General features: G+C 38.1%; 2 protein-coding genes across 2 annotated transcripts; one reads left to right on the top strand and one right to left on the bottom strand.

Moving 5' to 3' along the window:
- Positions 1-35: 35 nt before the first annotated feature.
- tmem59 (transmembrane protein 59) lies at positions 36-11,194 on the bottom strand. The gene is made up of 8 exons (XM_061920887.1): positions 10,979-11,194; positions 10,752-10,857; positions 6,597-6,691; positions 6,304-6,456; positions 6,165-6,234; positions 5,970-6,090; positions 2,735-2,852; positions 36-533 (listed from the first exon to the last, which is right to left on the bottom strand). Exons 1-8 carry the CDS (start codon positions 11,132-11,134, stop codon positions 372-374), a joined length of 981 nt encoding a protein of 326 aa, XP_061776871.1. The 5' UTR covers positions 11,135-11,194; the 3' UTR covers positions 36-371.
- A 1,800-nt stretch (positions 11,195-12,994) lies between these two features.
- tceanc2 (transcription elongation factor A (SII) N-terminal and central domain containing 2) lies at positions 12,995-25,532 on the top strand. The gene is made up of 4 exons (XM_061921140.1): positions 12,995-13,385; positions 13,792-13,933; positions 19,394-19,587; positions 25,173-25,532. Exons 1-4 carry the CDS (start codon positions 13,287-13,289, stop codon positions 25,359-25,361), a joined length of 624 nt encoding a protein of 207 aa, XP_061777124.1. The 5' UTR covers positions 12,995-13,286; the 3' UTR covers positions 25,362-25,532.
- The last annotated feature ends 614 nt before the right edge of the window (positions 25,533-26,146 follow it).

Here is a 26,146-nt window from a genome sequence, read left to right as displayed (position 1 = left end):
TATGATGTACTGAAATATTTTAAAAGGAAGTTCCCTTTTTTCGAAATTTAAAAGCATTTTATTAAATATGTCATGTACACATCACAAGAACAGGACACTGCTACCATATTGCCTCATTATACCAAACATTGTCTGTATAACCAAAAGTTACATATTTTCAATAAAATAAACCAACACACAAAATTAAAGGGAAGGTAAACACTCGCGTATTTTAAGTTTTGTACTGTTTTAGTACCATAATGTGGCCCACTTATGATTTGTATAGCATTAACTCAATCATAGAAAATGTTTTGCAAGTACGGTTTCTTTCATAGCACAAAAAGTTGCAGCAGGAATCAACTTATTAAAAAAAAACAAAAAAACACTAGCTTTTAAATGTCGGACTGACCGAGGTTCACCTTGGCAGGGAGAGGCCCTGCCTCTTCCTCATCTGCTGCTTCCAGACCTTTCGCAGTGATGACCAGGGAGGACGACAGGTAGGGAATCAGTTTCTTCTCCGTGATGTAGTCCCTATCGCCGTAAATGCTCAATTTCTGAAAAGTTGGAAACATCACTATTATTGTGGTGTATTTTCGCCTACTCCACTCACTCATTTCATAGTAATGATTTATTAAACTGCAAAAACTGAAATTAAGTAAGATTAAATATCTCAAATAAGCATACTTGCCAACCCTCCCGGATTTTCCGGGAGACTCCCGAAAATCAGCGCCTATTCCGAAAACCTCCCGGGACAAATTTTATCCCGAAATTCCGGCACAGCTGGAGGCCACGCCCCCTCGAGCTTCATGCGGACCCGAGTGACGTGTCGACAGCCTGTTTTCACGTCCGCTTTCCCACAATATAAACAGCGTGCCTGCCCAATGACGTCATAACTGTAGAATGATCGAGGGCGAGTTCTTGGTTTCTTATGTGGGTTTATTGTTAAGCAGTTTCATTAACGTCCTCCCAGCGCGGTAACAACACACAACAACAGCAGTCACGTTATCGTCTACCATAAAGCAGTTCGTCCGCCGTAGACAGCAATGTTGTGACACTCTTAAACAGGAAAATCTACTGCCATCTACTGTGCATGCATACGTCACAATAACATCTACGGCTATTACAGCCCTGTGAAATTTTTTTAATTCAAGTACCCCCTAATCAGAGCAAAGCATTTTTGGTTGAAAAAAAAAAAAAGATAAAGAAGTAAAATACAGCACTATGTCAACAGTTTCTGATTTATTAAATTGTATAACAGTGCAAAACATTGCTCATTTGTAGTGGTCTTTCTTGAACTATTTGGAAAAAAGATATAAAAATACCTAAAAACTTGTTGAAAAATAAACAAGTGATTCAATTATAAATAAAGATTTCTACGCGACCCCAAAGGGAATAAGCGGTAGAAAATGGATGGATGGATAGCTGGAAATATACTCTTCCCCTCTTAACCATGCCCCCACCAACACCCCGCTCCCCGCCCAACCCCCGACTACGCCCCCCACCTCCGGAAATTGGAGGTCTCAAGGTTGGCAAGTATGCAAATAAGGGTGATATTTGCTTATTTTCTGTCTGATAAGATAATTCCTCTCACTAAGCAGATTTTATGTTAGAGTGTTTAACTTATTTTAAGGGTGTTGGTCCTAAATGATCTCACTAAGATATTACAGCTTGTTGCTGAGTTTTTATGACCTGTGTTGAGTAAAACATGCTTGAAACTAGAATATCAACTGTTGCAAAGCTGTGTCATCAACACTCACACGTATAAAACTACTTTTTTAAAGTAATAATTATTATATTACTCTGGTACTCTTGTTTTGTTCTGTATATTGTACAGTATTTTGTATATTTTACAGGATTTCTTATTGGTTTTATTGGGTAGTAGTCTGTTTATTTCAATTCTTACTTTTTATCGTTATTACTACTTGTGTGCTTTATTTTTATTCCATATTTGTTCCCACTACCGCACCTTAAGTTGGAGTCCTTAATCTCTAGTTGTATGCAAATATAATGACAATAAAGTCTATTCTTCTTGTATTCTTCTATAAATACTGCTCCATTACTGATAAGAAAACAAGGTCTGAATGTCATTAAAACAATTGTGGGGCGGTATAGCTCGGTTGGTAGAGCGGCCGTGCCAGCAACATGAGTGTTCCGGGTTCGATCCCCGCTTCCGCCATCCTTGTCACTGCTGTTGTGTCCTTGGGCAAGACACTTTACCCACCTGCTCCCAGTGCCACCCACACTGGTTTAGATGCAAAAATTAGATATTGGGTTTCGCTATGTAAAACGCTTTGAGTCACTAGAGAAAAAGTGCTATATAAATATAATTCACACTAATTCACAATTACCTCCATCTTTTGACACTCCTTCAACTCCTGTCCTTACGCGCTAAAAATATTTCATTAAAAAAATGCAGGAGTGATGTGACGTGAAAATCATGAATGTTTTAAGTTTCAAATGCCGCATTATACTGTAAAATTTGAATACCTTAGTATTTTTTATTCTTTAGGACCAGTTTACTTTTTAAAACACAATCACAATTTTCGACAGGATATATACTGTGAGTAAGGGGGTCCCCCACTCCATCTCTCCCTCAGTTTGGGTCTCCGTGGCGTGGGAATGTCTAAGGTACACGTATTAAAAAGTAAAAAAAAAACTTCTATCTCTCTGTGATTCATCACAATTAATTACAAGTTAACTATGGACCAAATGCAATTAATCTCCTGTTTTAATAAGAGATGAAAAAGGTACCGACCTCAGGAGCCACGTGCTGGTCCACAGCGGTCGCCACAGTGGCACAGCAGATCCAGATGAGGACCATCACCGACAAAACCAGAGTGCTGGTAAGAATCCAGCCTGGCAGCCAAGGGTTCCTGTACAACACACCATGGAGAAGCAAAAGAAGCAATGTTGGAACAATGGCAAGGAGCAAACCACTCAGCCAGCTTCAAAGGGGAACTTTTCGTATTGTTCAATCCCGGGATCGGGATCTTTCTGTGTGGAGTTTGCATGTCCTACCTGTGACTGAGTGAGTTCCCTCCGGGTACTACGGCTTCCTCCCACCCCCAAAAACATGCACCTGGGGATAGGTTGATTGGCAACACTAAATTGGCCCTAGTGTGTGAATGTGAATGTGTGATGTGACGTGGTGACTAGGGTTGGGTATCGAGTATCGATTGGAACCGGGACTAACTTTCCGATTCTCCTGGAATCGTTCAAAAGTTTAAATTTTGATTCCTAGTTTCGATACCCAGTCCGCCGACCGGAAAAAAATAATAAGTCCGCCGACCGGAAGAAGAAGCCGCTGAACACCAACGAAGAAGCGCCCACCGCCGGAAGTGTTAGCATAGCCGAGCGAGTCAGTCAAGCATGGATAGCGGGCGTCGGCGGTCGAAAGTGTGGCTTTATTTTACAAAAAAAAAATGAAATATCGGCGAAATGTAACACGTGCGACAGGACTGTTTCGTGCTTAGGAGGGTGCACGTCGAACATGATGAAGCACCTCCGAGTTCATGGAGTACAAATAAACGCGTGTCCCGTCTTTGACGCGCTACGCCGACCGTCCTCCTCTGCCTCTTCCCCTGGCTCCGGCTCCGACGCCCAGCCTGGCACCTCTGTGACTGCACTGCAGTCCGAATCCGGTAAGTAAAACAATATATATGCAATAAATAATGTGATTTGCGCCAACGTTGAGGCAGCTAACAAATTAGCCCGCATATTTTTTCATAGACAATTTACAACCTGCTAGCCAGGCTCCGCAATGTGCTCAGCGTACTCCGTTCACCGTAGCGGCAATGGGGAAGATGTCGGTGCCACAGACGGAAGAGTGCCACAGAAAGGTCACTGCACTCATAGTCAAAAGACTGCATCCCTTTTCAGAAGTGGAATCTCCAACATTTAGGTTAGTTAAGCAATAACGTTAGAGTTAAGCTAATTGATACTGGGCTAAACAGTAACAGCAACATTACATGTTTGTTTATGTTTGCAGGGATATGGTGAAAACTCTCAACCCAAAATACATACCACCTTCCAGGGACTACCTGCCAAACACGTGGTAAAAGAAGAATCGGAGTCGAGAATCGCCAGGAATCGGAATCGAAACAAAGAATCGGAATCGTTCGAATTCAAACCATACCCAACCCCGGTGGTGACAGTACACCTTCTTCGAGACAAGAGCTATAGTGTTGCATGCTTGGTTATGCTTTAAAGTCGTATCCGACGACTTTTTATTTTCAATATCGAGTTTCATATTTTAATGATTTCTGTTGGTGGTGTGCCTTTGGATTTTTTTCAATGAAAATAATGTGCCTCGGTTCGAAAAAGGCTGAGAAACACTGAGTTATTGTGTACTAGTAATGACTTTGTTTTGATCAAACACGTGTTTGTAATAAGAGAAAATAAGGAACTAGTTTAAATATCGTGTTGATATTGTCAAACTGTCAGAAGCCCTCAACATGAATACATTGAAAAATATACAGTGAATACAAGTGATCGTTATCGACTAGGGATGTCCGATAAAGGCTTTTTTGCCGATATCTGATATTGTAAAACTCTTAATTACCGATTCCGATATCAACCGATACCGATATATTCAGTCATGGAATGAACACATTATTATGCCTAATTTTGTTGTGATGCCCAGCTGGATGCATTAAACAATGTAAAAAGGCTTTCCAAAATAAATCAACTCAAGTTATGGAAAAAAATGCCAACATGGCGCTGCCTTATTTATTATTGAAGTCACAAAGTGCATTATTTTTTTAAACATGCCTCCAAACAGCAGCTTGGAATTAGGGACATGCTCTCCGTGAGAGAGCATGAGGAGGTTGAGGTGGACGGGGTGGTGGTCTGTATAGTGGTGTCTCAGAAGAGTTAGTGCTACAAGGGGTTCTGGGTATTTGTTCTGTTGTGTTTATGCTGTGTTACGGTGCGGATGTTCTCCCGAAATGTGTTTATCATTCTTGTTTGGTGTGGGTTCACAGTGTGGCGCATATTTGTAACAGTGTTAAAGTTGTTTATACGGCTACCCTCAGTGTGACCTGTATGGCTGTTGACCAAGTATACTTGCATTCACTTGTGTGTGTGAAAATTCGTAGATATTATGTAACTGGGCTGGCACGCTAAGGAAGTGCCTTTAAGGTTTATTGGCGGTCTGTACTTCTCCCTACGTTTGTGTACACAGTGGCGTTTAAAAAAGTCATACATTTTACTTTTCGAAACCGATAATTTTGAAACCGATACCAATAATTTCCGATATTACATTTTTAAGCATTTATCGGCCGATAATATTGGCAGTCCGATCTTATCGGACGTCCCTATTATCGACCAATCGTGGATGATTGGCAGCATAAAAGCCTCATCGGAACATCCTGACTGACATTAACCTCGGTGGTTAGAGGTAATCTTGTGGTGTAGATTTTTATAAACTCCACTAAAAGGGAGTGGCTGCATTTGAATAGGAGTTGTCAACAACTTAATCATCTCAATCATCATTTTTACTTCTGTACAGCACTTGGTGTTGCAACTTGACTGTGCATAAAACGCCATCAATTTTCTACCGCTTCTTCCCTTTTGGTGTCGCGGGGGCGCTGGCGCCTATCTCAGCTACAATTGGGCGGAAGGCGGGGTACACCCTGGACAAGTCGCCACCTCATCGCAGGGCCAACACAGATAGACAGACAACATTCACACACTAGGGCCAATTTAGTGTTGCCAATCAACCTATCCCCAGGTGCATGTCTTTGGAAGTGGGAGGAAGCCGGAGTACCCGGAGGGAACCCACGCATTCACGGGGAGAACATGCAAACTCCACACAGGAAGATCCCGAGCCTGGATTTGAACCCAGGACTGCAGGAACTTTGTATTGTGAGGCAGACGCACTAACCCCTCTGCCACCGTGAAGCCCCTGTGCATAAAATGCGCTGTATAAATATTTGGTGTATTTGATATATAAAAACGTAATCATTCTGGATTCAAGCATGTTCGCCAACCTTGCGAGGCAGCTGAAGAGGGTGTTCTCGCCGTAGCTGCGATCGACATTCAAGTCCCGGTCTCTCTCCTGGATGAGCGTGCGCTGGTAGTCTTTGTAGACGGGACTGCTCAACACGGAGACTTAAAAAGGTGGGGACGATATAGAATAAATTGACATTGATTCGTGTGGTCGTCACAAACACCGACTGACTTACTTGTCTTCTGTGGTTCCTGCTCCTCCTCTTTCTCCATTTCAAACTGGGAGAACTTGAATTGAGGCCCAGTCTGGCAATCGAGGCAAACACTCGTGTTTTTTTATTTAAACACCTGACGTCTATTACAGTGCCTCCTCACCTGGAAAATGACCACTTTTCCGTCATCCGCCTGGAGGTAAAACGTCCACGTGGAGGTGATGAAGCTGTGGGCCTGACTCATCATGTCGTCCCAAAACCCTCGCACCAAAGTCAGCGGGTACAGCAAGTGAATCCTCGGCACCATGGCTTCCAGCTATACATAAAAAAAATAAATTAAAAAAAAGCTCTGAACTGCTGTGAGAGGAAATACTTGACAAAATGCAAAAAAGCTCAAAACCTTGTAAAATTACTGTAAATATTAGACTGAACTACCCCGGATTTGATGTACTGTACCTGTTCGTAGCGTTGCTCTGCAAAGGGAAGCTGGTTCTCACAGCCCAAGTTGCACGCAAACTGCTCATTAGTCTGTGAGTAGGCTTCATGGCAGGCTATAAAACAGCATTACAAACAAAACAAACAATATGTTAAAAAAGCAGCGTTGACGCGTGCTACTGCAACAAATCCTTTATGCGTTGTGTGCGGTAAAGACGTGACGTTTGCGAACGAGTCAAATTGTTGGACGGCTCTTGAAAGTGAACGATGAGAACCGATTCGCAGTTGCGAGCTATTATGTTTACAAATTACCATTACAATGACAAATGTGAAAATGAGTCAGGGTCAGAGGAATCGCAGCATTAGAGTCACTTTTCTAGTTCAATCTTGTAAAGAAGTTGAAGGGTGGTACAATTTTGAATTCACATTTTTATCTTGTACTATTTTTTTTTTAATGTTGATAATTTGATACACATTGAGACACATTATTCTTATTTATTATTTGCATATTTTTCAGTACCTGCGATCCAAAAAGTTTGTAGGGGCCCAGGCTTAGACCGATTGCCCCCCCATTGTTTACCTGTATCTCAGCTTTTTTTGTAAGGGGCGCCGGAACTTGGCAGACCCGTCAGCAATCCTGTTCTGTCTCCCTGTTTGTCTGATCTTGAACGGGATGGTGCTGAAAATTGTAATTTTCCTGAAGGAATAAATAAAGTACTATCTAATCCAGGGGTCACCAACGCGGTGCCCGTGGGCACCAGGTAGCCCGTAAGGACTAGATGAGTCGCCCGCTGGCCTGTTCTAAAAATAGCTCAAATAGCAGCACTTACCAGTGAGCTGCCTCTATTTTTTAATTGTTTTTATTTACTAGCAAGCTGGTCTCGCTATGCTCGACATTTTTAATTTCTAAGAGAGACAAAACTCAAATAGAATTTGAAAATACAAGAAAATATTTTAAAGACTTGGTCTTCACTTGTTTAAATGAATTCATTTATTTTTTTTACTTTGCTTCTTATAACTTTCAGAAAGACAATTTTAGAGAAAAAAATACAAGCTTAAAAATGATTTTAGGATTTTTAAACACATATACCTTTTTAAATTCCTTTCTCTTCTTTCCTGACAATTTAAATCAATGTTCAAGTATTTATTTTTTTAATTGTAAAGAATAATACATTAATTTTATTTAGCTTCTGTTTTTTCGACAAAGAATATTTGTGAAATTTTTATTCAAACTTGTGATTAAAATTCCAAAAATATATTTTGGCAAATCCAGAAAATCTGTAGAATCAAATTTAAATCTTATTACAAAGTGGATTTTAACCTATTTAAAACATGTCATCAAAATTTTGAAATTAATCTTGATCAGAAAAAATTACTAATGATGTTCCATAAATTCTTTTTTTATTTTTTTCAAAAAGATTCGAATGAGCTAGTTTTTCCCTTCATTTTTTCCGGTTGAATTTTATAGTCGAAATTGAAGATAAACTATGTTTAAAATAAAGTGTTTTCATTTTTTTCCTCTTTTAAACCGTTCAATTAGGTGTTTTTTCATCATTTATTTTCTACAAAAAGCCTTCCGTAAAAGGAAAAAAAATGTACGACGGAATGACAGACAAAAATATCCATTTATATATATATATATATATATACTGGCTCACCTGCACTGGCTTCCTGTGCACTTAAGATGTGACTTTAAGGTTTTACTACTTACGTATAAAATACTACACGGTCTAGCTCCATCCTATCTTGCCGATTGTATTGTACCATATGTCCCGGCAAGAAATCTGCCTTCAAAGGACTCCGGCTTGTTAGTGATTCCCAAAGTCCAAAAAAAGTCTGCGGGCTATAGAGCGTTTTCATTTCGGGCTCCAATACTCTGGAATGCCCTCCCGGTAACAGTTCGTGATGCCACCTCAGTAGAAGCATTTAAGTCTCACCTTAAAACTCATCTGTATACTCTAGCCTTTAAATAGACTCCCTTTTTAGACCAGTTGATCTGCCGTTTCTTTTATTTTTCTCCTATGTCCCACTCTCCCTTGTGGAGGGGGTCCGGTCCGATCCGGTCGCCATGGATGACGTACTGGCTGTCCAGAGTCGGGACCCAGGATGGACCGCTTGCCTGTGTATCGGCTTGGGACATCCCTGCGCTGCTGATCCGCCTCCGCTTGGGATGGTTTCCTGCTGGCTCCGCTGTGAACGGGACTCTCGCTGCGGTGTTGGATCCGCTTCGGACTGGACTCTCGCGGCTGTGTTGGATCCATTATGGATTGAACTTTCACAGTATCATGTTAGACCCGCTCGACATCCATTGCTTTCCTCCTCTCCAAGGTTCTCATAGTCATCATTGTCACCGACGTCCCACTGGGTGTAAGTTTTCCTTGCCCTTATGTGGGCCTACCGAGGATGTCGTAGTGGTTTGTGCAGCCCTTTGAGACACTAGTGATTTATAATAATAATAATGGATTAGATTTATATCGCACTTTTCTATTGTTAGATACTCAAAGTGCTCACAGAGAAGTGGGAACCCCTCATTCATTCACACCTGGTGGTGGTAAGCTACATCTGTAGCCACAGCTGCCCTGGGGTAGACTGACGGAAGCGTGGCTGCCAGTTTGCGCCTACGGCCCCTCCAACCACCACCAATCATTCAGTCATCATTTATTCACCAGTGTGAGCGGCACCGGGGGCAAGGGTGAAGTGTCCTGCCCAAGGACACAACGGCAGCGATTTTGGATGTCAATAGGTGGGAAGCGAACCTGCAACCCTCAGGTTTCTGGCACGGCTGCTCTACCCACTACGCCAGGGGTAGGGAACCTATGGCTCTAGAGCCAGATGCGGCTATTTTGGTGACTGCATCTGGCTCTCAGATGAATCTTAGCTGACATTGATTAACACGGTAAGTTATAAATAATTCCGCTGGTAATCACAGTGTTAAAAATAACGTTCAAAATATAAAACATTTTCATGAATTTTAATCCATGCATCCGGTTCCTTCCGCACCTGTTCAAGAAGTCGCTTTAATGGTAAGAAGTATTTTATTTATTGTTGGTTAGCTTCAGAATAACAATGTTATTAAAAAGAATAAGAGACTTATTATACTCTAAAAATGTTGGTCTTACTTAAAAACGCACGCATTTAGTTGTATTCAGTCTTAAAAATTATATTATATGGCTCTCACAGAAATCCATCCATTTTCTACCGCTTATTCCGTTTTGGGGTCGCGGGCGCCTATCTCAGCTACAATCGGGCGGAAGGCGGGGTACACCCTGGACAAGTCGCCACCTCATCGCAGGGCCAACACAGATAGACAGACAACATTCACACACTAGGGCCAATTTAGTGTTGCCAATCAACCTATCCCCAGGTGCATGTCTTTGGAAGTGGGAGGAAGCCGGAGTACCCGGAGGGAACCCACGCATTCACGGGGAGAACATGCAAACTCCACACAGAAAGATTCCGAGCCCGGGATTGAACCCTGACTACTCAGGACCTTCGTATTGTGAGGCAGACGCACTAACCCCTCTGCCACCGGCTCTCACAGAAATAATTTTTAAAATATTCGGCTTGTATGGCTCTCTCAGCCAAAAAGGTTCCGGACCCCTGCACTACGCCATGCCGCCCCTTAATTAATTTAGGGCTATATAAGTAAACAATGATTGATTTATACATATACAGATTTATTTATTTAAGGTAAATTGAGCAAATTGGCTATTTCTGGAAATGTATTTAAGTGTGTATCAAACTGGTAGCCCTTCAAATTAATCAATGCCCAAAAAGTAGCTCTTGGTTTCAAAAAGGTTGGTAACCCCTGATCTAATCTATCCATCCATCCATCCATCCATTTTCTACCGCTTATTCCCTTTCGGGGTCGCTGGCGCCTATCTCAGCTACAATCGGGCGGAAGGCGGGGTACACCCCGGACAAGTCGCCACCTCATCGCAGGGCCAACACAGATAGACAGACAACATTCACACTCACATTCACACACTTGGGCCAATTTAGTGTTGCCAATCAACCTATCCCCATCTAATCTATTAAAAAAATATTAAAACGCCACTGCAGTAAACAACATAAATAGATATAAGCTTGTACTAAACGAAACGACACACAATAAAGCAGATAACGGAAGTCCGGGCAAGAGAAGAAAAGAAGGTCAAGGGTTCATTTGCAGCTTACTTGATTTACAGTCGGATTTGGTTTGGTTCAAATCTTTGCTGTCACGCACAAACTGGCAAATGGAGAAGAGTCGGCAGCCTCGCTGACAAGCATAGAGTTCCTCCTCCTAGGAAAAAAAAACAAAACAATTTAACCGCAATTGCTTGACATTGTTTGATTAGGACACAGACGGCGGGAGCTAAAACTAGCCGCGGTCACTTTTTGGAAGCTAATTTGACAAGACTCACCCTCGGGTATGTGTGTAAAGTGTACGTCATTTCACACGACCTAATGCAGGACACCGTGCTCCCCAGCACGCTGTCGAACACGTCAGAGGACGCCAAAACGCCCGCTAGGGAGACAAAAAGTCCCAAAGTGACGAAGAGACAGGACGTCTTCCCCATTTTGTCTGCGAAACACCAAACAACAACAACGCCAGCCACTTCCGCCCTTCCTTGCCCCCTCGAGTCATCGCGGGAAGATGACGTCACGCGAGACTTTGAGGAGAACGCTGCGTTTCGTTTGACCCGGGGAAATGATCAGAATTCTGCTCTTTTTGATTTTTTTAGTGTGATTTAAAAAAAAATCTTATATTTATAAATTTCAACATTTACAAACAGACCAGAAACAATAAACAAAATAAGTACAAAAATAGTACGAAACAGCACAAAAACAGCCCAAAATATAACAGTGCCAGGGAGTTGTAAATTCAAAGTAACTAAAATAGAATACAAAAAATAAATAAATAAAAATATATATAAACATATATATATATATATAAATGAGACCATAAACCCTTATGGTAAATGTTTTTTTTTTTTACATTTAATTTATTTAAATCAGATTATTAAAATGTGTAAACAATTTATCAATTTCATTTGCTCCCGCTAAGATTTGCATTTCCGATTCCCCAAAATGCAACACCAGTATAACACTGCGAGCTTTGACACCATAAACCCATACGGGAAGAAAAAATCTTATTTGTTTTACATTTAATGTATTTAAATCGGAATGTTTACATGTTTAAACCATTTAACTAGCTCTACATTATTTATAAATCTCATTTCCACCCGCTAAAGTTTGCTTTTCCGATTCCCCAAAGTGCAACACCAGTAGCACAACACTGTGAGCTTTGAGACCATAAACCCATACGGGGAAAAAAAAACAAAAAAACAAATTTTACATTTAATTTATATAAATCAGAATTTTTACATGTTCAAACCATTTAACTAGCAGTGCATTATTTATAAATCTAATTTACCACCGCTAAAGCTTGCATTTCCGATTCCTCAAAATGCAACACCTGTACAACACTGCGAGCTTTGAGACCATAAACCCATACGCAAAAAAATATATATATATATTTTTTTTACATTTAATTTATTTAAATCGGATTTTTACATGTTTAAACCATTTAACTAGCAGTGCATTATTTCTGAACCTAATTTCCCGCCGCTAAGATTGCATCTCCGATTCCCTAAAATGTATCACCAGTAGCATAACACTGCGAGCTTTGAGACCATAAACCCATACGGGAAAAAACATCTTATTTTTTTACATTTAATTTATATAAATCGGAATGTTTACATGTTTAAACAATTTAACTAGCAGTGCATTATTTATACATCTAATTTCCCCCCGCTAAAGTTTGCTTTTCCGATTCCCCAAAATGCAACACCAGTAGCATAACACTGCGAGCTTTGAGACCATAAACCCATACGCAAAAAAAAAAGTTTTTTTTTTTTTTTTACATTTAATTTATTTAAATCGGAATTTCTACGTGTTTAAACCATTTAACTAGCAGTGCATTATTTCTGAACCTAATTTCCCGCAGCTAAGAATTGCATTTCCGATTCCCCAAAATGCAACACCAGTAGCATAACACTGCGAGCTTTGAGACCATAAACCCAAAAGGGAAAAAACATCTTATTTTTTTACATTTGATTTATATAAATCGCAATGTTTACATGTTTAAACCATTTAACTAGCAGTGCATTATTTATACATCTAATTTCCCCCCGCTAAAGCTTGCATTTCCGATTCCCCAAAATGCAATACCTGTACAACACTGCCAGCTTTGACACCATAAACCCATACGGGAAAAAAAAAATCTCATCTTTTTACATATGATTTATTTAATTCGGAATGTTTTAATGTTTAAACCATTCAACTAGCAAACTAGCAGTGCATTATTTATAAATCTCATTTCCCGCCGCTAAGGGTTGCATTTCCGATTCCCCAAAATGCAACACCAGTAGCATAACACTGCGAGCTTTGAGACCATAAACCCATACAGACAAAAAAAACTTTTTTTTTTTTTTACATTGAATTTATATAAATCGGAATATTTACAAGTTAAACTATTTAACTAGCAGTGCATTATTTATAAATCTCATTTCCCGCCGCTAAAGTTTCCATTTCCGATTCCCCAAAATGCAACACGGGTAGCACAACACTGCTCGCTCGCTTCTAGCCTCAGCGTTCATGCTTTTGTGTATTTGCCATAATTCTCAACATAAATGGGAATTTAAGTAATTCCCTAATTCGTGCTTCAAGATGGACAAGTATGTGGTGCGACTACCTACGGGGGAGAAGCCTAAAAAGTCGAGGAGCAGCCACAAGGTTTACAAGCAAACCACCATAGAATCGCTCAGGGTGAGTTAGGACTTGCATTGATGGCCTCCATCCATCCATTTCCTACCGCTTCTCCCTTTTGGGATGGCGGGGTGGGGGTGGGGGGTGCACTGGAGCCTACCTCAGCTGCATTCGGGCGGAAGGCGGGGTGCACCTTGGACAAGTTGCCACATTATAGCAGATGGACAACATTCACACAATAAGGCCAATTTAGTGTTGCCAATTATGGCAAATTCCATATAAAAGTTAAAGTAGCAATGATTGTCACACACACACACACACTTGGTGTGGCGAAATTATTCTCTGCATTTGACACATCGCCCCTTGTGAGTCATCCCCTGGGAGGTGAGGGGAGCAGTGGGCAGCAGTGCTGGCCACGCCCGGGAATCATTTTTGGCGATTGGTACTGAGCTTGTGTTTTCTGCAGAGGGTGGTCGTCATCGAGGACATCGTGCGCTACAAGTCCACGTTGGAGCTGCCAGGACAGAGCAGGGACAACATACTGAGTGCCTTGACTGAACTGAGCAAGAAGCTGCCATCCAGGGAGGTGCTCAGGACCACTAAGATAGGTAGGCTGTGTTTATTAGTACTATTACTACTATTATTACCGTATTTCCTTGAATTTAAAACCTCTTCTCACTCCGGCACTTACCAAAGGCATGCGGTAAAGGCAAGCATGTGCTAATTATTTTAAAACCTCTTCTCACTCCGGCACTCACCAAAGACATGCGGTAAATTTAGGCCTGCGCTTAAAAATTGGAGTGTGATATAAGGATACCATCAAGAAAAACACATTTAATTAAAAAAAACGTTATTATGGTCTTACCTTTACTTATAAATGAAGTCCATGCGCAGCTCCTTCAGATCAAAAGCATCGATAACTTGTTTATAGAAGTCTTCCTTATCTTTCTTCAGTTTTAAAAGTCTCTGTCTGGATGGAGATCTTCCTTTATTACCTCCTGCTTCGATTGAAAGTCCAGTTTAGAAAACCGTTTTATTTTAGATATGTAATCCCCCATGTTAAAAGTGCAAGCGAGAGGAAAAAATCAACACACGCTGCTTGTTGTCACTTCTTCTGCGGCCGAGTAGTCGCAAGAAGGATCACTAGCGCCCTCTACCACCAGGAGGCGGGAGTCATTTAATGACTCATATTTGACACACGCAGCTACGGTATATCAATAAATCAGCTTCTTACTGTTATTTTTAGCATATTCAATAGCTCTTAATCTTCTCTTTAGGCGATTTCAAATGATTGAAATCAGCCTCCTCCATTTTAAAAATGATGACAGGTGAAGTGTCACCCGTGACGTGACGAGTTTGACCCGGTGGAAAGTCTAGGCATATGCTAATTATTTTGCGAAACGAGTTTGACCTGGCGGAAATTCTAGGCATGGGCTAATAAAATAATATTTTGCGAAACGAGTTTGACCCGGCGGTAATTCTAGGCAGGCGCATATTATATACTCGGCGGCAATTCAAGGAAATACGGTATTATTATTATAAATCCGTTGCAATTTTGAGATTCATCAACGCATGGGCAGCACGGTGGAACAGGGGTTAGTGCATGTGCCTCACAATACGAAGGTCTTGAGTAGTCCGGAGTTCAATCCCGGGCTCAGGATCTTTCTGTGTGGAGTTTGCATGTTCTCCCCGTGACTGCGTGGGTTCCCTCCGGGTACTCCGGCTTCCTCCCACCTCCAAAAACATGCACCTGGGGATAAGTTGATTGGCAACACTAAATGGTCCCGAGTGTGTGAATGTTGTCTGTCTATCTGTGTTGGCCCTCTGATGAGGTAGCGACTTGTCCAGGGTGTACACGCCTTCCGCCTGAATGCCGCTGAGATAGGCTCCTGCACCCCCCGCCACCCTAAAAGGGACAAGGGGTAGAAAAGGGATGGATGGATGCATTGATCGATCCATCCATCAGGGTTTCCTACACATTCATTTATTTGTGGCAGCCCGCCACAAATAAATAAATAAAAATAAAAAAAATGTTGTTTTTTTCCGGCTTTTGACTCGCTCAACCAAAAGCAATGGGACTCTGTCTGTGAATGGAGCTTGTAGTTACATATGATATAAATATGTAAATATTATATAAATATGTACATAAAGTGTTGTAATTATATTCCAACTCCGCGTTCTTCCAACATTAATGCAGTCACATCATGCATTTAACATATTTTCATTATACAGCGTGTCCGAAAATAAATCGTCCCGATACCAGTATAATTTCGATACTTATCAGTAGTGTTCTAAATAAAAGGGACCACAAAAAATTGCATTATGGGCTTTTTTTTATTAAAAAATCTTTCCGGTACATTAAACATATGTTTCTTAACGCAAGTTTGTCCTTAAATAAAATAGTCTACCAGATGAGTCGCCCGCTGGCTTGTTCTAAAAATAGCTCAAATAGCAGCACTTACCAGTGAGCTGCCTCTATTTTTTAAATTGTATTTATTTACTAGCAAGCTGGTCTCGCTTTGCTCGACATTTTTAATTCTAAGAGAGACAAAACTCAAATAGAATTGGAAAATACAAGAAAATATTTGAAAGACTTGGTCTTCACTTGTTTAAATAAATTCATTTATTTTTTTACTTTGCTTCTTATAACTTTCAGAAAGACAATTTTAGAGAAAAAATACAACCTCAAAAATGATTTTAGGATTTTTAAACACATTTACTTTTTTACCTTTTAAATTCCTTCCTCTTCTTTCCTGACAATTTAAGTCAATGTTCAAGTAAATACATTTTTTTATTGTAAAGAATAATAAATAAATTGTAATTAAATTTTTCATTTTATCTTCTGTTTCTTCGATGAAGAATATTTGTAAAATACTTCTCAAACTTATTATGATTAAAATTCAAAATAATTATTCTGGAAAATCTAGAAGAAATAATGATTTGTCTTTGTTAGAAATATAGCTTGGTCCAATTTGTTATATATTCTAACAAAGTGCAGATTGGACTTTAACCTATTTAAAACATGTCAACAACATTCTAAAATTAATCTTAATCAGGAAAAATTACTAATGTTCCATAAATAGTTTTATTTAATTTTTTCAAAAAGATTCGAATCAGCTAGTTTTTCTCTTCTTTTTTTCGGTTGAATTTTGAATTTTAAAGAGTCGAAATTGAAGATAAACTATGTTTCAAAATTTTATTAAAATTGTTTTTCCTGTTTTCCCCTCTTTTAAAAAAACATTCAATTAAGTGGTTTTTTCATTATTTATTCTCTACAAAAAACCTTCCGTAAATAATTTTCAAACTTATTATGATTAAAATTCTAAAAATTATTTTGGCGAATCTAGAAAATCTGTAGAATCTAATTTAAATCTTATTTCAAAGTCTTTTAAATAAAAAAAAAAAAAAAAAATTTGTTCTGGAAAATCTAGAAGAAATAATGATTTGTCTTTGTTAGAAATATAGCTTGGTCCAATTTGTTATATATTCTAACAAAGTGCAGATTGGATTTTAACCTATTTAAAACATGTCATCAAAATTGTAAAATTAATCTTAATCAGGAAAAATTACTAATGTTCCATAAATTCTTTTTTTTTTAATTTTTTCAAAAAGATTCGAATGAGCTAGTTTTTCTCTTCTTTTTTTCGGGTGAATTTTGACTTTTAAAGAGTCGAAATTGAAGATAAACTATGTTTCAAAATTGTGTTTTCATTTTTTTCCTGTTTTCCCCTCTTTTAAAAAAACGTTCCATTAAGTGTTTTTTTGATCATTTACTCTACAAAAAACCTTCCGTAAATACTTTTCAAACTTATTATGATTAAAATTCAAAAAATTATTTTGGCAAATCTAGAAAATCTGTAGAATCTAATTTAAATCTTATTTCAAAGTCTTTTAAATAAAAAAAAAAAAAAAATATCTGGAAAATCTAGAAGAAATAATGATTTGTCTTTGTTAGAAATATAGCTCGGTCCAATTTGTTATATATTCTAACAAAGTGCAGATTGGATTTTAACCTATTTAAAACATGTCATCAAAATTCTAAAATTAATCTTAATCAGGAAAAACTACTAATGTTCCATACATTTTTTTTTTCAATTTTTTCCAAAAGATTCGAATGAGCTAGTTTTTCTCTTATTTTTTTCGGGTGAATTTTGAATTTTAAAGAGTCGAAATTGAAGATAAACTATGTTTCAAAATTTTATTTAATTTTTTTTTCCTGTTTTCCCCTCTTTAAAAAAAAACGTTAAATTAAGTGTTTTTTTCATTATTTATTCTCTACAAAAAACCTTCCGTAAATACTTTTCAAACTTATGATTAAAATTCTAAAAATTATTCTGGCGAATCTAGAAAAGCTGTAGAATCTAATTTAAATCTTATTTCAAAGTCTTTTAAATAAAATAAAAATTAAAATTATCTGGAAAATCTAGAAGAAATAATGATTTGTCTTTGTTAGAAATATAGCTTGGTCCAATTTGTTATATATTCTAACAAAGTGCAGATTGGATTTTAACCTATTTAAAACATGTCATCAAAATTCTAAAAGTAATCTTAATCAGGACAAACTACTTATGTTCCATTCTTTTTTTTTTTTAATTTTTTCAAAAAGATTCGAATTAGCTAGTTTTTCTCTTCTTTTTTTCGGGTGAATTTTGAATTTTAAAGAGTTGAAATTGAAGATAAACTATGTTTCAACATTTTATTTTCATTTTTTTCCTGTTTTCCCCTCTTTTAAAAAAACGTTCCATTAAGTGTTTTTTTGATCATTTACTCTACAAAAAACCTTCCGTAAATACTTTTCAAACTTATGATTAAAATTCAAAAAATTATTTTGGCAAATCTAGAAAATCTGTAGAATCTAATTTAAATCTTATTTCAAAGTCTTTTAAATAAAAATAAAAATCTAGAAGAAAATAATGATTTGTCTTTGTTAGAAATATAGCTTGGTCCAATTTGTTATATATTCTAACAAAGTGCAGATTGGATTTTAACCTATTTAAAACATGTCATCAAAATTCTAAAATTAATCTTAATCAGGAAAAACTACTAATGTTCCATATTTTTATTTTTTCAAAAGTTTTTCTCTTCTTTTTTTCGGGTGAATTTTGAATTTTAAAGAGTCGAAATTGAAGATAAACTATGTTTCAACATTTTATTTTCATTTTTTTCCTGTTTTCCCCTCTTTTAAAAAAACGTTCCATTAAGTGTTTTTTTGATCATTTACTCTACAAAAAACCTTCCGTAAATACTTTTCAAACTTATGATTAAAATTCAAAAAATTATTTTGGCAAATCTAGAAAATCTGTAGAATCTAATTTAAATCTTATTTCAAAGTCTTTTAAATAAAAATAAAAATCTAGAAGAAAATAATGATTTGTCTTTGTTAGAAATATAGCTTGGTCCAATTTGTTATATATTCTAACAAAGTGCAGATTGGATTTTAACCTATTTAAAACATGTCATCAAAATTATAAAATTAATCTTAATCAGGAAAAACTACTAATGTTCCATATTTTTATTTTTTCAAAAGTTTTTCTCTTCTTTTTTTCGGGTGAATTTTGAATTTTAAAGAGTCGAAATTGAAGATAAACTATGTTTCAACATTTTATTTTCATTTTTTTCCTGTTTTCTCCTCTTTTAAAAAAACGTTCAATTCAGTGTTTTTTTCATTATTTATTCTCTACAAAAAACCTTCCGTAAAAGGGAAAAAAATGTACGACGAAAAGACAGACAGAAATACCCTTTTTAAAATATATATATTTATTTATTAAAGGTAAATTGAGCAAATTGGCTATTTCTGGCAATTTATTTAAGTGTGTATCAGACTGGTAGCCCTTCGCATTAATCAGTACCCAAGAAGTAGCTCATGGTTTCAAAAAGGTTGCTGACCCCTGCCATAAAACCCTAATTTAATCCCACCTCTTTTCTATTAATCGATTTTACTGACACATATTATCACTTCATATTCTCATATTGTAACACAATTTACATCAAATTACGACAGTTCCCTTTACAACCCGCCCTTACCCGCCGAATCAGTGTCCCCGTTAAAATCTTACGCGTCTCCTCAGGTCACACCGTCAACAAACTGCGGAAGCATCCGGACCCCGAGGTGAGCGTTGCGGCCGCCAAGGTTTACACAGAGTGGAGGACTTTCATCGAGGAGAATTCCGATAAGCCGTCCATCGAGGTGCGCTCGGACAAGCAATCAGAGGGGCTCAGGAGCAACGCCAGGAGGCTCATGGCCGAGGCCCTGGAGATGAAGGTGAGGACAGGCGTGACCACATCCACTGTCGAGGATTCTTCAAGTGCATTTTGGTTATGTTTATATATTTAACGCCCGGTATGTGCACTTGCACACAGAATTACCGACATCCCATAAACAGATAACACAATACATAACACTGTTTTGATGGTACATTAAATGTTATGTTGTATTTTATTAGGGACCAAATGTCCCTTTGGGACAGAGGAATTTCTAGCCGTTTATTCTTTCTTCCTTATCATTCCGCAGATTTAAGTTGTAATTTGACCCCCTTAACATGCTACAAAACTCACCAAATTTGACACACACATCAGGACTGCCAAACATTGCGATTTAATAAAAAAAACCTAACACCAAAACTAAAATTTGCGCTCTAGCGCCCGCAAGGAAGAAAACACAGACAAAACTGCCTGTAACTTCCAGTAGGAATGTCGTAGAGACATGAAACAAACACCTCTATGTAGGTCTCACTTAGACCTAGATTTCATACACTGACATCCTTCAGCAAAAATAGACAGGAAGTTTGCAATTCCCCCTTCAAAACAAAAGTTTTGTAATAACACTCACCTTTGCCCCTTTGAGTTGTAATTTGACCCCCTTACATGCTTTAAAAATCACCAAACTGGAGACACACATCAGGACTGGCAAAAATTGCGATTTAATCAAAAAATCCAACCCCAAAACTCAAAATTGCGCTCTAGCGCCCCCTAGGAATAAAACACAGAAAAAACTGCTCCTAGGATAAAAACACAGACAAAGCTGCCTGTAACTTCCAGTAGGAATGTCGTAGAGACATGAAACAAAAACCTCTATGTAGGTCTCACTTAGACCTAGATTTCATACACTGACATCCTTCAGCAAAAATCAACAGGAAGTTTGCAATTCCCCCTTCAAAACAAAAGTTTTGTAAAAACACTCACCTTTGCCTCTTTTGAGTTGTAATTTGACCCCCTTACATGCTTTAAAACTCACCAAACTGGAGACACACATCAGGACTGTCAAAAATTGCGATTTAATCAAAAAATCTAACCCCAAAACTCAAAATTGCGCTCTAGCGCCCCCTAGGAATAAAACACAGAAAAAACTGCTCCTAGGATAAAAACAGACAAAACTGCCTGTAACTTCCAGTGGGAATGTCGTAGAGACATGAAACAAACACCTCTATGTAGGTCTCACTTAGACCTAGATTTCATACACTGACATCCTTCAGCAAAAATAGACAGGAAGTTTGCAATTCCCCCTTCAAAACAAAAGTTTTGTAATAACACTCACCTTTGCCCCTTTGAGTTGTAATTTGACCCCCTTACATGCTTTAGAAATCACCAAACTGGAGACACACATCAGGACTGGCAAAAATTGCGATTTAATCAAAAAATCCAACCCCAAAACTCAAAATTGCGCTCTAGCGCCCCCTAGGAATAAAACACAGAAAAAAACTGCTCCTAGGATAAAAACACAGACAAAGCTGCCTGTAACTTCCAGTAGGAATGTCGTAGAGACATGAAACAAAAACCTCTATGTAGGTCTCACTTAGACCTAGATTTCATACACTGACATCCTTCAGCAAAAATCAACAGGAAGTTTGCAATTCCCCCTTCAAAACAAAAGTTTTGTAAAAACACTCACCTTTGCCTCTTTTGAGTTGTAATTTGACCCCCTTACATGCTTTAAAACTCACCAAACTGGAGACACACATCAGGACGGGCAAAAATTGCGATTTAATCAAAAAATCTAACCCCAAAACTCAAAATTGCGCTCTAGCGCCCCCTAGGAATAAAACACAGAAAAAACTGCTCCTAGGATAAAAACAGACAAAACTGCCTGTAACTTCCAGTGGGAATGTCGTAGAGACATGAAACAAAACCTCTATGTAGGTCTCACTTAGACCTAGATTTCACACACTGACATCCTTCAGCAAAAATCAACAGGAAGTTTGCAATTCCCCCTTCAAAACAAAAGTTTTGTAAAAACACTTACCTTTGCCTCTTTGAGTTGTAATTTGACCCCCTTACATGCTTTAAAACTCACCAAACTGGAGACACACATCAGGACTGGCAAAAATTGCGATTTAATCCAAAAATCTAACCCCAAAACTCAAAATTGCGCTCTAACGCCCCCTAGGAATAAAACACAGAAAAAAACTGCTCCTAGGATTAAAACACAGACAAAACTGCCTGTAACTTCCAGTAGGAATGTCGTAGAGACATGAAACAAAAACCTCTATGTAGGTCTCACTTAGACCTAGATTTCATACACTGACATCCTTCAGCAAAAATCAACAGGAAGTTTGCAATTCCCCCTTCAAAACAAAAGTTTTGTAAAAACACTCAGCTTTGCCTCTTTGAGTTGTAATTTGACCCCCTTACATGCTTTAAAACTCACCAAACTGGAGACACACATCAGGACGGGCAAAAATTGCGATCTAATCAAAAAATCTAACCCCAAAACTCAAAATTACGCTCTAGCGACCCCTAGGAATAAAACACAGAAAAAACTGCTCCTAGGATAAAAACACAGACAAAACTGCCTGTAATTGTTCCAGTAGGAATGTCGTAGAGACATGAAACAAACACCTCTATGTAGGTCTCACTTAGACCTAGATTTCATACACTGACATCCTTCAGCAAAAATAGACAGGAAGTTTGCAATTCCCCCTTCAAAACAAAAGTTTTGTAAAAACACTCACCTTTGCCTCTTTGAGTTGTAATTTGACCCCCTTACATGCTTTAAAACTCACCAAACTGGAGACACACATCAGGACTGGCAAAAATTGCGATTTAATCAAAAAAATCTAACCCCAAAACTCAAAATTACGCTCTAACGCCCCCTAGGAATAAAACACAGAAAAAACTGCTCCTAGGATAAAAACACAGGCAAAACTGCCTGTAACTTCCAGTAGGAATGTCGTAGAGACATGAAACAAAAACCTTTATGTAGGTCTCACTTAGACCTAGATTTCATACACTGACATCCTTCAGCAAAAATCAACAGGAAGTTTGCAATTCCCCCTTCAAAACAAAAGTTTTGTAAAAACACTCACCTTTGCCTCTTTTGAGTTGTAATTTGACCCCCTTACATGCTTTAAAACTCACCAAACTGGAGACACACATCAGGACTGTCAAAAATTGCGATTTAATCAAAAAATCTAACCCCAAAACTCAAAATTGCGCTCTAGCGCCCCCTAGGAATAAAACACAGAAAAAACTGCTCCTAGGATAAAAACAGACAAAACTGCTTGTAACTTCCAGTGGGAATGTCGTAGAGACATGAAACAAAACCTCTATGTAGGTCTCACTTAGACCTAGATTTCACACACTGACATCCTTCAGCAAAAATCAACAGGAAGTTTGCAATTCCCCCTTCAAAACAAAAGTTTTGTAAAAACACTTACCTTTGCCTCTTTGAGTTGTAATTTGACCCCCTTACATGCTTTAAAACTCACCAAACTGGAGACACACATCAGGACTGGCAAAAATTGCGATTTAATCCAAAAATCTAACCCCAAAACTCAAAATTGCGCTCTAACGCCCCCTAGGAATAAAACACAGAAAAAACTGCTCCTAGGATAAAAACACAGACAAAACTGCCTGTAATTGTTCCAGTAGGAATGTCGTAGAGACATGAAACAAACACCTCTATGTAGGTCTCACTTAGACCTAGATTTCATACACTGACATCCTTCAGCAAAAATCAACAGGAAGTTTGCAATTCCCCCTTCAAAACAAAAGTTTTGTAAAAACACTCAGCTTTGCCTCTTTGAGTTGTAATTTGACCCCCTTACATGCTTTAAAACTCACCAAACTGGAGACACACATCAGGACGGGCAAAAATTGCGATCTAATCAAAAAATCTAACCCCAAAACTCAAAATTACGCTCTAGCGACCCCTAGGAATAAAACACAGAAAAAACTGCTCCTAGGATAAAAACACAGACAAAACTGCCTGTAATTGTTCCAGTAGGAATGTCGTAGAGACATGAAACAAACACCTCTATGTAGGTCTCACTTAGACCTAGATTTCATACACTGACATACTGGAGACACACATCAGGACTGGCAAAAATTGCGATTTAATCAAAAAAATCTAACCCCAAAACTCAAAATTGCGCTCTAGCGCCCCCTAGGAATAAAACACAGAAAAAAACTGCTCCTAGGATGAAAACAGACAAAACTGCCTGTAACTTCCAGTAGGAATGTCGTAGAGACATGAAACAAACACCTCTATGTAGGTCTCACTTAGACCTAGATTTCATACACTGACATCCTTCAGCAAAAATCAACAGGAAGTTTGCAATTCCCCCTTCAAAACAAAAGTTTTGTAATAACACTCACCTTTGCCTCTTTGAGTTGTAATTTGACCCCCTTACATGCTTTAAAACTCACCAAACTGGAGACACACATCAGGACTGGCAAAAATTGCGATTTAATCAAAAAAATCTAACCCCAAAACTCAAAATTGCGCTCTAGCGCCCCCTAGGAATAAAACACAGAAAAAACTACTCCTAGGATAAAAACACAGACAAAACTGCCTGTAACTTCCAGTAGGAATGTCGTAGAGACATGAAACAAAAACCTCTATGTAGGTCTCACTTAGACCTGCATTTCATATATTGACAACTCCCAGCAAAAATCAACAGAAAGTTTGCAATTCCCCCTTCAAAACAAAAGTTTTGTAAAAACCGGTCACCTTTTTTTCAAACATTGTCTCCTTTGAGCGCGTTTGTCGTGTCGGCTTCAAACTACCACAGGAGAGAGATTGAACCCTTTTGATTAAAAGTTGATGAAAGTGTTTTTATTTCTTATTATATTGTATATGTATTGTGTTTTTTTCTCTCTTTTTCTTTGAAATTTTAATTTTACTGCATTTTTCAAATCATGGCCAGGGGACTACAGATGAAAACTAGCCTTCTGGCTAATTATGGCTTTTTTTTTTTTTAATCATGTGTAGTCATTTGTTTTATGAAATTGCATTGTCCCCTTTGAAATAAACAAATATTAATCTTAATCACAAACACTGATCCCCTCTAGCTGACATATTTATTTTTGGTCCTCTGGGTGACAGCCGGCTAGTAGCTAACTGTATTGATTGATTGATTGAAACTTTTATTAGTAGATTGCACAGTACAGTACATATTCCGTACAATTGACCACTAAATGGTAACATTGATATTTACTCCGTCTCTTCCGCAAATGAGATAAACAATATTGATATTTTTCGATAATGTGTTAATAGTTTCACACATAAGTCGCTCCAGAGTATATGTCGCACCCCCAACCAAACTATGAAAAAAACTGCGACTTATAGTCCGAAAAATATGGCATATATACTACTTATTTTGAGCATCCCTATTGTTGATATTGTTAAACTGTCAATAGCGCTCACCATAATAAATAAATGGAAACATTTCCAGCTAATGATCAGAAATGGGCGGTATAAAACCCTGATCGGAACATCCCTAGTTCATATCGAGCAGCAACCACATGATACAAGTCGTCTTTTAGAGATTTGTGTTAAAAGCAGACCGTTTGTTAAAGCAATATTAATTAATACAATCAATATTAATACGTTTTTTGTTCTCCTACCAGGAGGACAGCGGACTGGTGGACAACATGGAGCGAGAAGTGTTCCACCAGAGCGGCAGATTGGTCAGCAGCTCATACAGGAGGACAGTCAGAGCGCTGGTGTTCGCCTTTAGGCACCAACCTGACCTCAGAGCTCTCGTGAAGAAGGACAACGCCTCAGTCGGCCAGCTGGTGACCAAATATAAGAAATAGCCTTTTAATAGATTTAAAAACCTCATTTTTAAAACCTATTTTTTATTTAATGTCATGCTTCCTGTAATAGGTTTTTATCGTGCGCTTGTTTTTATACTGTACAGAAAATGTGAATTGAAAAAAATACACTATTCAATAGGAACATTTGCAATAATAAAATCATATACGGTACATTTTTGATTTGTACTGTATATATTTTCTGTTGTGTGAATGTTGTCTGTCAATCTGTGTTGGCCCTGCGATGAGAGGGAGACTTGTACAGGGTGTACGCTGCCTTCCGCCCGATTGTAGCTGAGAAAGGCACCAGCGCACCCCATGACCCCAAAAGGGAATAAGCGGTAGGAAATGGATGGATGGATATTTTCTGTAAATGGAAGATGCAAAAAAACAACTCCATAGCCTTTCATTACAACTTATTCATATTTTGTATTGAATTACACCCTAATTACCATAAACATCTATTAATCAGACATGAAGCAAGGAACCTTGCGGAGACAGAGTTCAATTTAGCTCATGAGGAGAACGCATGGGGCTGCACACTTAGTCACAGTCTCGCCCTACGCTCTAAGGCAGTGGTTCTTAAACTTTTTTCAGTGATGTACCCCCTGTGAACATTTTTTTAATTCAAGTACCTCCTAATCAGAGCAAAGCATTTTTGGTTGAAAAAAATAGATAAAGAAGTAAAATACAGAACTATGTCATCAGTTTCTGATTTAATAAATTGTATAAAAGTGCAAAATATTGCTCATTTGTAGTGGTCTTTCTCGAACTATTTGGGTGAAAAA

The sequence above is a fragment of the Nerophis ophidion genome, linkage group LG14 (assembly GCF_033978795.1).
Source record: "Nerophis ophidion isolate RoL-2023_Sa linkage group LG14, RoL_Noph_v1.0, whole genome shotgun sequence".
In the NCBI taxonomy this organism is placed as follows: Eukaryota; Metazoa; Chordata; class Actinopteri; order Syngnathiformes; family Syngnathidae; genus Nerophis; species Nerophis ophidion.
Note: the sequence above shows the minus strand (reverse complement) of the source record. Positions and strands in the feature narration are given on the sequence as shown.

Excerpts from the sequence above, each read along its gene's own strand:
- tmem59 (XM_061920887.1), bottom strand. The coding sequence starts at position 11,134 with ATGGGGAAGACGTCCTGTCTCTTCGTCACTTTGGGACTTTTTGTCTCC. Across the intron at positions 6,692-10,751 it reads CAAATCCGACTGTAAATCAA|CCTGCCATGAAGCCTACTCA; the intron begins GTAAGCTGCAAA and ends GCTGTTTTATAG. Across the intron at positions 6,091-6,164 it reads GCAGGAACCACAGAAGACAA|TCTCCGTGTTGAGCAGTCCC; the intron begins GTAAGTCAGTCG and ends CACCTTTTTAAG.
- tceanc2 (XM_061921140.1), top strand. The coding sequence starts at position 13,287 with ATGGACAAGTATGTGGTGCGACTACCTACGGGGGAGAAGCCTAAAAAG. Across the intron at positions 13,934-19,393 it reads GCTCAGGACCACTAAGATAG|GTCACACCGTCAACAAACTG; the intron begins GTAGGCTGTGTT and ends GCGTCTCCTCAG. Across the intron at positions 19,588-25,172 it reads CCGAGGCCCTGGAGATGAAG|GAGGACAGCGGACTGGTGGA; the intron begins GTGAGGACAGGC and ends TTCTCCTACCAG.